Raw genomic sequence first — 12,604 nt, 5'->3', positions numbered from 1 at the left:
ATAGAGGTTAATATTTGATTTTGCTCTCTTAAATGAATTAATTTTCGGTTATAATACACCGAGAAAGAATGTTCTCAACCTTAAATGTGGTTTTATGTTTTTAAAATGTGTTAATAAAAGATATATTTTATTAGGAATGTATATGGTAGGGCTCCTACTCATGCATTAAGGTGATGCTAAATTTTAATTTCTCTGTGTTTCTCTCACACATTACAAAATATAGAAGCCAGTGAAAGCATTTTAGAAAGCTTCCATAAAATAACTATATACGTTTAGAATTTTTTGTAAGAAATTAAAATTCTCAGTCATTTGTGAATGCAAAAAGACATCAAAAGGACCAAATTCAAGAACAATAGAGGAGAGATATGGCCTTCCACCACCCCCTTTGTTATCGCTTCTGTGAATCCACAATTTTCTTTTCAGTTTCCTGGAAGGCAGCTTTGAAAGTTATATTGGCCTCATGCCACATCGATAAGCATTTACTAAGAACTGATTTTGTGAATGGCGTTATGTTAAAAAATGTCTTGGCATAGATTGATACTGAACTCTTAGATATGTCAGTCTTATAGCTTCAACTTTGCTATGACATTAAAATGTGCTGCTGATGGTGATTGCAGCCATGAAATTAAAAGATGCTTACTGCTTGGAAGGAAGGTTATGGCCAACCTAGATAGCATATTTAAAAGCAGAGACATTACTTTGCCAACAAAAGTACGTTTAGTCAAGGCTATGGTTTTTCCAGTGGTCATGTATGGATGTGAGAGTTGGACAGTGAAGAAAGCTGAGCGCCAAAGAATTGATGCTTTTGAACTGTGGTGTTGGAGAAGACTTGAGAGTCCCTTGGACTGCAAGGAGATCCAATCAATCCATCCTAAAAGCGATCAATCCTGGGTGTTCATTGGAAGGTCTGATGTTGAAGCTGAAACTCCAATACTTTGGCCACCTCATGCGAAGGGTTGACTCATTGGAAAAGACCCTAATGCTGGGTAGGATTGGGGGCGGGAGGAGAAGGGGACGACAGAGGATGAGATGGTTGGATGGCATCACCGACTTGATGGACATGGGTCTGGGTAGACTCCGGGAGTTGGTGATGGACAGAGAGGCCTGGCGTGCTGCAATTCATGGGGTTGCAAAGAGTCGGACACGACTGAGCGACTGAACTGAACTGATAGTTATTGCAGTCTATTTAAGAGAGCAGTGATATGTTAAATGAAATTTTACTCATAATAGGTAATATTTTTGATAAGTCTTTAAAAGTTAGATGTTGAAAGAAAAAGGTAAAGTTCTACCATGCCAAATTGTGCTTTAATGTGGTATCTGTTTTCACACAAACATAGAAAATAAACCATACAGTATAGTTTGAAGTTGGATTCAGAATGGGAAGTATAACAGTGTTTTTCATCTGGAAAAAATGGAAGAATGTGGCAAGGGAAACATATATAGGAAATGCTTATTTAATTAGAAACATTGAAATATTTAGATTGAGTTTTGGATAGTAGAGAATCACCCTATACATGAAATAATACAGATTATGGTACTTTTTATTAGCTCTAAAGCATGTTTCTCAGCTAGTAATAGTGTTTTATTAATAGTATGCACATTACTGTTTTCTTGGCAATGGCACCCCACTCCAGTACTCTTGCCTGGAAAATCCCATGGACGGAGGAGCCTGGTAGGCTACAGTCTACGGGGTCGCCAAGATCGGACACGACTGAGCGACTTCACTTTCACTTTTCCCTTTCATGCACTGGAGAAAGAAATGGCAACCCACTCCAGTATTCTTGCCTGGAGAATCCTAGGGACGGCGGAGCCTGGTGAGCTGCCATCTATGGGGTCGCACAGAGTCGGACACGACTGAAGCGACTTAGCATAGCATACTGTTTTCTTAGGTAAAAAGACAACAGATGTGATTTTAAATGTATCCAAAATTGGACATCATTTTTCTTATTTGGCTTAGGTGATACTTTGGGTTATTTCAGTACCTGAGAAAGAAAGCAAGTGTTGGTTGTTCAGTCATGTCCAACTCTTTTGAGATCCCATGGACTGTAGCCCACCAGGCTCCTCTGTCCGTGGGATTCTCCAGGCAAGAATAGTGGAGTGGATTGCCATTCCCTTCTCCAGGGGAATCTTCTCGACCCAGGAATCAAACCCAGGGCTCCTGCACTGTGGGCAATATGTTACCATCTGAGCCACCAGAGAAGCCCTAGTACATGAGAGTCCTTTATAAAAGGCATCAATTATGTAGCTCTGGGTAATATTAATACCAATAAAGCTTCTTTTTGCATGAGAGACTGGGCTTTTTCCTATTGTTCTTTGTTACCTGAGTTTTAGACATCTCATGCTCAAATTGTTTTTCCATAACGGGTTAATATTTTGAGAACAACATTCTCTTTTTGTTTATTATTTATAGTATCTGTGCTGTGCTATGCTTAGTTGCTCAGTCATGTCGGACTCTTTGCAACCCTGTGGACTGTAGTCCACCAGGCTCCTCTATCCTTGGGGATTCTCCAGGCGAGAATACTGGAGTGGGTTGCCATGCCCTCCTTCAGAGGACTTTCCCAACCCAGGGATCAAACCCAGATCTCCCACATTCCAGACGGGTTATTTACTGTCTGAGCTACCAGGGAAGCCCATTTGTATTATAGAAATTCCTAATGTTGAATGTTTTTATTGACTATTCTTACTTTTGTTTCTACTGCCTATTAAAGGTAGTCCATTGTCTTTAATTCACAATAAGGAGATTTTTGACCCACTTGGGAGATTTGTTTTCCCCACTCAGATCTTTTGTCTGCATGTGCCATGTTTCAGCCCTGCTGCTCTGCTGGGGGCCCTGCTTGATGAAGAACACGTGATTGCACGTGGCCGACGTGTTAGGGACACCGTCTGTGGCTGTGGAGCACTGACCCACAGGGCCTGGCCTCACTGGCACAATGGTGACATCACGTAAGTTGGCTAGCTCAAAGTGGAAAAGTCCAGAAAAGACAGTTTTTAAAATTCTAACAAGATACATGTGCGTGCAGTGGACACAGCAAGAAGGGCCATGTAGAGTTTTGTTTGTTCTTGTTTTGGAAATGGTTCCTTGTGGTGACAGAGTGTTATTCTTGGTGCCATGTTCGTCCATGTGGTAAATTTAAAGGGACGTCTTGGCACATGCCGTCATCGCTGAAATCAACAGCACAGCTCAGCTTTGTGATGCCAGGCATCTTCTTAGGTTCCTAAAATGATCCTTCAGACAAAACCAAAATGAAAGTTCATATGATGGCTCGCATTTATTTATTTATTTTTATTAATTTCTTTATTTTAGTTGGAGGCTAATTACTTTACAATACTGTAGTGTTTTTTGCCATACATTGACATGAATCAGCCATGGGTTTACATGTGTCCCCCATCCTGAAGCCCCCTTCACCTCCCTCCCCATCCCATCCCTCTGGGTCATTCCATTGCACCAGCCCTGAGCACTTGTCTCATGCATCGAACCTGGACTGGCGTTCTGTTTCACATATGATAATATACATGTTTCAGTGCTATTCTCTCAGATCGTCCCACCCTCACCTTCTCCCACAGAGCCCATGAGACTGTTCTATGCATCTGTGATGGCTCGCATTTAATATTTCGGGTCATTTGCTTATTAGTAACAAAGAGAAAGAGCCAGTCCCAGGGCTGCTATCCTGTGAAGTGACACCTCAGTCACATCTTGATCTTCCTCCTTGTGCTCGGAGGAAAGTGAAAGTGAAGGTTGCTCAGTCATGTCTGACTTCTCTGCAAGCCCATGTCCATGGAATTCTCCAGGCCAGGACACTGAAGCGGGTAGCCTTTCCCTTCTCTAGGGGATCTTCCCAACCCAGGGATCGAACGCAGGTCTCCCACATTGCAGATAGATTTTTTACTGGCTGAGCCACCAGGGAAGCCCAAGAATACTGGAGTGGGTAGCCTATCCCTTCTCCAGTGGATCTCCCCGACCCAGGAATCAAACCGGGGTCTCCTGCATTGTAGGTGGATTCTTTGCTAACTGAGCTACCAGGGAAAGACCTATCCAGTTTGTTCATATACATTATAAACAAGTATAAAAAGAGACTCTTGTTCCTTATTATTTTAAGTTGAGATAAAAATTCAGATTTTCTTCCCCTACTATAAAATTCATGTTTCAGATGAAATTTTTGCTTGTTAGATGATTAAAAATATTTTCACTTGGCATCTTCAGAATTTTTAATGTTACAGGCATGAAATTTTATTACATGCAGGTATTTGCAGTATGCTCTTCTAGTCCTGAAACAAATCCAGAAACTTAACATATTAAGGTGCACTTCTATTATTTAGAAACAAATTGATGGAAAATTAAAATCAACAAATTGATGGAACTGATACTTTCTTAAAAGTATTTCTGAAAAAAAAAAACTTTCAAATGTAATGAATTTCTGTTAACTTGTATTTACAGTTAGTAGTCCATTTTAAGAACATGAGAAATGTGCTTTTCTTTCCCTGCCAGCCACATGGAAAATGTTTAAGATCAAGTTTGGTTGGTTTTGCAGGAAAAGTTGTCTAAGCAATAATTATCCTGAAATCAGTTCAGTTCAGTCGCTCAGTTGTGTCCGACTCTTTGCAACCCCATGAATTGCAGCACGCCAGGCCTCTCTGTCCATCACCAACTCCCGGAGTCTACCCAAACCCATGTCCATCGAGTCAGTGATGCCATCCAACCATCTCATCCTCTGTCGTCCCCTTCTCCTCCTGCCCCCAATCCTACCCAGCATTAGGGTCTTTTCCAATGAGTCAACCCTTCGCATGAGGTGGTCAAAGTATTGGAGTTTCAGCTTCAACATCAGTCCTTCCAATGAACACCCAGGATTGATCTCTTTTAGGATGGATTGATTGGATCTCCTTGCAGTCCAAGGGACTCTCAAGAGTCTTCTCCAACACCACAATTCCAAAGCATCAATTCTTCGGCGCTCAGCTTTCTTTACCGTCCAACTCTCACATCCATACATGACCACTGGAAAAACCATAGCCTTGACTAGACAGACTTTTGTTGGCAAAGTAATGTCTCTGATTTTAAATATGCTATCTAGGTTGGCCATAACCTTCCTTCCAAGGAGTAAGCGTCTTTTAATTTCATGGCTGCAATCACCATCAGCAGTGATTTTGGAGCCCAAAAAAATAAAGTCTGACACTGTTTCCACTGTTTCCCCATCTATTTCCCATGGAGTGATGGGACCGGATGCCATGATCTTAGTTTTCTGAATGGAGCTTTAAGCCAACTTTTTCACTCTCCTCTTTCACTTTCATCAAGAGGCTCTTTAGTTCTTCTTCACTTTCTGCCATGTAAGAGTATTTAATAGGAATATGCATTCTATCCTGTAATCTACTTTTGAAATTAAAAAGTAAAACCATTTTACATATGATACGCGGCACTGCAGCAGGTCCAACAATCTAGTACCGTAAAATTTTAATAGATGTCTTAAGGCACTTCTCCCCATCTGCCTCCAAAAGAATTAGCTTGGGTAATTTTAAAAGTCTAAACACTGTGCTTTGTTGAGCTTGAAATGTTCCACAGTAAGCAAATGCCATACCTACCTAGATGTAGAAAAATGCTACATGTGACTTCTAAATTATGATTACTATGAACTCTTCTAGAGCAAACTCATAGTGAAAGGAGTATTGAAAAGGTTTATATAAATTTAAGCTAATGACACTAATTTGTTTCTTAGTTTGTTTATTTAAATAATGGTTAGATGCCACGAAGCAAGTGTCAGCGCCTTAACTATAACATGCCTGTTGTTAGGCTAGAGGGCTTCTTCCACTCTTGTCAAGGCGGATGCTAACTTCCTCCTTTCACACAACACTGAGTAATGATTTCTTATAAAATCTTGGTAAGACCGTCTAGATTTCTGTGGATATACAGTTCATCAAACTGGGAAAGTGTGTGTTAATAGCCTTGTACTGTGTGTGCTGTGTTTAGTCGTGTCTGACTCTCTGTGACCCCATGGACTGTGGCCCACCAGGCTTCTCTGTCCATGGGGATTCTCCAGGCCAGAATACTGGAGTGGGGTTGCTGTGCCCTCTTCCAGGGGATCTTCCCAACCCAGGGATCGAACCCAGGTCTCCCGCATTGCAGGCAGATTCTTTACCACCTGAGCCACCAGGGAAGCCCTGGCTTGTATTAGGGGCAGCATTTGGGACAAGAGGAAAATAAAGAACTGATTTGCTCCTGGAGAAAACACCCCAGCTGACAAGTCCGTTTGGAAAGCCTATGGAGCTGGTGAGGCTAGAATAGCATCTTTTTGGAGAATGAGGAGCAGGGTATTAGAGTGTCAGGATGCTGCCCACCGGGTCCCTCTGCCCTCTCTCTGATGCTCACATGCTAATCTGCCTCTGCATGTTACTTCCGAGCTGGAAACTGTGACTTATCCGGCTTTCCTCTTGATACAGCTGGTCGCTAAGGTGTCCTGCTCTGCCTCGTAAACCCATTCGTCATTTCCTGCTGGTTCTCACTGCCCTGGCCACAAGTCCGCCCCCACCCCTCACTGCCCTGGGGCCTCCCTTTACTCACCCCCTCAGATCTTCCCCTTCCCCTGTGTCTTCAGACCCTTGCTCAGCACTGTTCTGGGTCTCCTACCAGAGCAAACCTTTTACGGCACTCCTGCCTTGCCCCTGTTTATGCTTCCAGCCACATCATCTTACTTTAACTTCAGGAGTGCTTTGCTGTCAGCACTGAATGTCAGGACCTCCAGGGCTCCCATACTTCCCTGCCTTGGTGTTTTCTGCTCTCATATCTGTCTGTCAGATGTGCAAATGTCCATCCACACTGTGTCTCCAGCACCCTTTCTTGCTGGTCGTAGATCCAGGTGTTTCTCCCCATGTCCTCTCGCTGCACTGTGTACATAATCCTCTTTCCTAATCATCGTATGGCCATCGGCAGTGGCCTGTTTCTGTCTCTGTGGCGTAAAAGTCCCTTAAGGACAAGGGCCAACTTGCTAAAAGCACATCCAGCAGACATTTGCTGAATGCACAGGGGTCATGTGGATCATCGTTTCAGAACTGGATGCTCCCTCTTATCAGAGCACATGTTTCCAGGTGGTTCACATTTAAGACCTCGTTGTCATGGAATTTCCCCCTCAGCATAAACTGCCATCCTCAACTGCTGAGCAAACACTGACAGAAAGAGCCTGTGGAGAGACAGGTGTCCCAGGAAGTGTTTTAGATGAGGAGGTTCAGATTAAGGTAGAAAGACAGGAATCAGTTGTCTGTCCAAACTGCTGGCCAAGCCTGTTAGCTCACTGCTCATGTTTTATTAACCCACAAGCCTTAGCTTTCAAGGCAGTAATGTAGTGGAAGGCACATCCCAGCCAGTGAGTATCACCTTCACAGATAGCTGTGTGTGTGAGTTGAACAGGAAGAGCTGAATGTCAGAAACAAGGTGTCTTCATGTATCTTTGTAGGGCACCACCCTCTTAGGCCTGCTTCCACCACCCCCAAGACACCAGGCAGGTCCACCTGCCCACAGCAAAGCCACACAGTAGATTTTGATAAACGTTTGGTGAGTAAATGAATAAGAAATCAATAGGTATATGAAACACCAGGCAAATGTTAGTTCCTGAAGGCAAGGTATAGTTTTTCATTCGAGTCAAGGCAACCTCTCCTTGTAGGTCTTGTCTCTTGCTTGATTTTAATATTCAGAAAGCCAGCAGATTCTGTAAGTGGCTTGTTTTTGCCTTAGGATGGTTGTGTCCTCAGCAGCTAGGTTAGTCCCTGTCTGGATGGTTAAGTCTTTCAGAAATAAGTGTTTCTGCCTGCGTGAGTGAGCCTGAAACATGGGCCTGTTCTTTTTCCTTCAACCATTTTCTTTAAGAGGAGGATAAATAAGCTCTTTAGGCTGGTTTGAAATTTTACTAAATTGAGATTTCTGAGTAGAAAGAACAAAGAGAGTAAACAGTGTTGTCCAGCTGTTTTTCAAGTGAGCAAATGTCCTGGACTCAGGACTTTGGTTTTCCTGATGGAGGTTTCAGTTTCATTGGAATGAAGTCCAGGAAGGTCTGATCAGACACACAGTGGTAATTATCTTGTCAACATGCATCTGAATCTATGTCAAAGTTAACATTTATTTTAAGATTTCTGAGTAAGTTGATTCTTTGTAATTAGATAGCCTGTTAATGGAGATAATAAAGGAGATTTTTTTTAGTTTTAAATAGTTGTATTATCAAAATGGTAACATGTTAATAAAGGGAACACAAGGGCAAAGTTTGGTTCATATTAAGTTAACTTTCTATAATAATGAATCCTGTAGGATTTAAGGGAAACTGTTGTTTTTTTGGCATTACAAGGTACTCTGTTTATGAGCACTGGGGCTTTGAGCATCATTGGAAATTTTTGCATCATCTCTGATCTTCCGTTGGTCTGGGAGTGAGGAAGGAGGGAAGGATTCTCAAACTGGGTCATCAGCTGTCATGTGGTACAGCTGTGTCCTCAGGGAGCACAGTATATGGAGCGGAAGATTGAGGTCACAGTGTTTTCAAGCTCTAGGTAGAGGGCAGTCTTTTTGCTTATTTGCTCTTAGGTTAAAATTTGAAGATATGTAAATCTGTTCTGAGAATTCACATTCAATAGGAGCTGCAATATTTAGATTTCTGTCCAGATTCTCCATGGAAAAAACATGGATTGACTATGTTTGCTTCATGGTTAAGTGTTAAAGATTGAAGCTCAGAATTCATTTTAACCACCTTTAAAAAATATTACTTTAATTTTGATTAGGTAGTATATTTGTTGTAGTTGTTTTAGTCGCTGAGTCATGTCTGACTCTCTTTGCAACCCCATGGACTATAGCCCAACCTCCTCTGTCCATGGGATTCTCCAGACAAGAATACTGGAGTGGGTTGCCATTTTCTCCTCCAGGGGATCTTCCCAACCTAGGGATGAAACCTGGGTCTCCCACATTGTGGGCAGATTCATTCAATTCAGTTGCTCAGTCGTGTCTGACTCTTTGTGACCCCATGGACTGCAGCATGCCAGGCTTCCCTGTCCATCACCAACTCCCAGAGCCTGCTCAAACTCATGTCCATCGAGTTGGTGATGCCATCCAACCATCTCATCCTCTGTCGTCCCCTTCTCCTCCTCCTTCAATCTTTCCCAGCACCAGGATCTTTTCAAAGGAGTCAGTTCTTCGCATCAGGTGGCCAAAGTATTGGAGCTTCAGCATCACTCCTTCCAATGAATGTTCAGGACTGATTTCCTTTAGGATGGACTGGTTTGATCTCCTTGCAGACCAAGGGACCCTTAAGAGTCCTCTCCAGCACCTCAGCTCAAAAGCATCAATTCTTTGGCGCTCAGCTTTCTTTATAGTCCAACTCTCACATCCATACATGACTACTGGAAAAGCCATAGCTTTGACTATACAGACAGTTGTAGGCGAAGTAATGTCTCTGCTTTTTAATATGCTGTCTAGGTTGGTCATAGCTTTCCTTCCAAGGAGTAAGCGTCTTTTAATTTCATGGCTGCAATCACCATCTGCAGTGATTTTGGAGCCCAAAAAAATAAAGTCTCTCACTGTTTCCATTGTTTTCTCATCTATTTGCCTTGAGGTAGTGGGACTGGATGCCATGATCTTAGTTTTTGGAATGTTGAGTTTTAAGGCAGCTTTTTCATTCTCCTCTTTCACTTTCATCAAGAGGCTCTTTAGTTCTTCTTCACTTTCTGCCTTAAGGGTGGTGTCATCTGCATATCTGAGGTTATTGATATTTCTCCCAGAAATCTGGATTCCAGCTTGTGCTTTATCCAGCCCAGTATTTCGCATGATGTACTCTGCATATAAGTTAAATAAGCAGGGTAACAATTGACATAGTCCTTTCCCAATTTGGAACCAGTCTGTTGTTCCATGTCCAGTTCTAACTGTTGCTTCTTAACCTGCATACAAATTTCTCAGGAGGCAGGTAAGGTGGTCTGGTATTCCCATCTCTTGAAGAATTTTCCACAGTTTATTGTGATTCACACAGTCAAAGGCTTTGGTGTAATCAATAAAGCAGAAGTAGATGTTTTTCTGAAACTCTTTTGCTTTTTCTATGATCCAACAGATGTTGGCAATTTGATCTCTGGTTCTTCTGCCTTTTTAAAATCCAGCTTTAACATCTGGAAGCTCACGGTTCATGTACTGTTGAAGTCTGGCTTGGAGAAATTTGAGCATTACTTTGCTGGCATGTGAGATAAGTTCAATCGTGTGGTAGTTTGAACATCCTTTGGCAGATTCTTTACCACTGTGCCATTAGGGAAGACCACAATGTATTTACCCTGCGGTTTAAAAGTATTTAAAAATGTACTAGAACACCTTTATATCTATCTGGTTCCTATGGTCTCCTCTGAAAAGATAAACATTGTTAGTACTTTCATATGTATTATATGAAAGCTTTGTTATGAATTTATAAGCAAAAAAGCACATACATCTTGATACAATGAGGCACATCAATCATCTACATTGCTCTTGACCGTGTTTTTTTCATTTAACACAGAGAGCTTCCTAGATGTGTGTTACAGCTGTGATGTTCCACTGTGTAAATATACCATACACTTATTTAAGCACAGCTCTACTTATGGACGGGCTTCCCAAGTGGCTCAGATGGTGAAGAATCCACCTGCAATGTAGGAGACCTGGGTTCGATCCCCGGGTTGGGAAGATCCCCTGGAGGAGGGCATGGCTACCAACTCCAGAATTCTTGCCTGGAGAATCCCATGGACAGAGGCACCGATGGGCTACAGTCCGTGGGGTCGCAAAGGGTCAGACACGACTGAGCGGCTGAGCACAGCGCAGCATGGCAGGTTCTGCTTTATTTGGGCTTCCTTGGGTGCTCAGCTGGTAAAGAATCTGCCTGCAATGTGGGAGACCTGGGTTCGATCCCTGTGTAGGGAAGATCCCCTGGAGAAGGGAGCAGCCACCCACTCCAGTATTCTGGCCTGGAGAAGTCCATGGACTGTATAGTGCATGGGATCACAAAGAGTCAGACACAACTGAGTGATTTTCACTTTACTTCACTCCTTATGGACATCGGGGCTGGTTTTTTTTAACCTTTTCTCTGCAAGCAAGTTTGCATTAAGACCCCTTATTAGGTGTCATTTTAACCCCATGTAGGATTCATAAGAGAATATATTCTTTCCTACTAGCCGTAAATCCAACAGTTTGTGCTAGGATTTGTTGGAGAAGCCTTATCAGAAAGTTTTATGTTCTTAAACATCCATCTGGGGTATGATACTATGCAGGCAGACATCATCAGAGTCATTTTAAATGTCTGAATGAGATTCTCCATGGTAGCATTGAAAACTGCATCATGATGTCCATGATGATTTCCGATGATTTCTATTACTTCCTGAGGCAGAGCGGTATTTGAATTCTAGGTGTGGTGTTTGGGGTTTTCATGGCTGAACATTTAGGAACTGATGTTAATATGCGTGATTTCCTACTTTTGAAATTCCAGTTCTCCAGCTACTAAGAAAGCCTGAGAGAAAAAGCCTAGAGTTTTCCTGAAGCAGTGCTTACCTCCCCACCCCACCCCCTAATTCTCTAGTTAGATGGAGTAAACACCCTGACCCTGACCTGCAGCTGAAGGTGAAACAGTAACCAGACAAAGCACAAATGAGAAAGCAGCTAAGAACCAGAGACGTGCATGATTGGAATGCAATCAAACTTGGACAGTTGATGTTTTCCAGGGCTGTTGTTCAGTTGCTAAGTCATGTCTGACTCTTTGCTATCCCATGGACTGCAGTATGCCAGGCTTCCCTGCCTTTCGCTGTCTTTTGAAGTTTGCGCAAACTCATGTTCATTGAGTTGGTGATGCCATCCAACCATCTCATCCTATGTCACCCCCTTCTCCTGCCCTCAATCTTTGCTAGCATCGGGATCTTTTTCAGGGTGTACCTCAGTAAAAACTACATTTAAGTTCTTAGAGTGATTTTAGCACTGTTCCAAATATAGTATCAGGTCCTAGAGAATTTTCTAAAATTTCCAAAAACAGATATGCCTTGACACAGCTAACAGTTCCAAAATGCGACAAATAGGATTCTCATAAGCACAAATGCCATTATTGTGTGTGTGTTCATTTCTGCTGTACAGCAAAGTGACTAAGTTATGCATACATATATATGTATGTTCTTTTTCATAACAAATGCCATTTTGTTACCAAAAGCTAAAGCAACTGAAATATAATAAAGGAAATGAATAGATACCAACTCACTTGTGGATCTAAGCCATCTGAATTCAGCCACAAACTCAGGAGTGGCTTACACTGTTGCATGGACAGATCTGAAAAAAAACTATTAATGAGTGTTGGTCAGGCCTGGGGAAAGAGGGTCAAAAGGTACAAACTTGCAGTTATAAAATAAGTATGTCGTGGAGATGTACAGAATGGAGACTAAAATTGAAAACACTATTGCTTTTTTAAAAGTTGTTAAGAGAGTATATCTTAAAAGTTCTCATCACAGGAAAAGAAATTTTATAGCTATGTATGGTGACAGATGTTAACTAGATTTATTGTGGTGATTGTTTTGCAATATATATATAAATATATTGTGAGATATATCTGTGTGTGTATATATATATATATATATATATATATATATATATATATAG

The 12,604-nt window shown here is 41.9% G+C and overlaps 1 protein-coding gene and 1 non-coding gene across 27 annotated transcripts in view; one reads left to right on the top strand and one right to left on the bottom strand.

Moving 5' to 3' along the window:
* MTUS1 (microtubule associated scaffold protein 1) overlaps positions 1 to 12,604 on the top strand; it is a 221,514-nt gene that overhangs the window by 160,228 nt on the left and 48,682 nt on the right. The window contains exon 2 of one of the 26 annotated variants that reach the window (XM_081521615.1): positions 2,809 to 2,943. The exons of the other annotated variants lie outside the window; for them this stretch is intronic. Coding sequence (XP_081377741.1) covers positions 2,931 to 2,943 — 13 coding nt within the window. The 5' untranslated portion in view covers positions 2,809 to 2,930. The remainder of the gene's footprint in view (positions 1 to 2,808; positions 2,944 to 12,604) is intronic. 26 annotated transcript variants of the gene reach the window in all.
* On the bottom strand, positions 5,717 to 5,840 carry LOC145519334 (U6atac minor spliceosomal RNA). The gene has a single exon (XR_014063739.1). It is a non-coding gene; the product is annotated as a U6atac minor spliceosomal RNA (small nuclear RNA).

The sequence above is a fragment of the Giraffa tippelskirchi genome, chromosome 8, assembly GCF_054371585.1.
Source record: "Giraffa tippelskirchi isolate mGirTip1 chromosome 8, T2T-mGirTip1v1.2.pri, whole genome shotgun sequence".
NCBI classification, from domain to species: domain Eukaryota; kingdom Metazoa; phylum Chordata; class Mammalia; order Artiodactyla; family Giraffidae; genus Giraffa; species Giraffa tippelskirchi.
The sequence above is the reverse complement of the archived record's forward strand: the minus strand, read 5'-3'. Positions and strand labels throughout refer to the sequence as shown.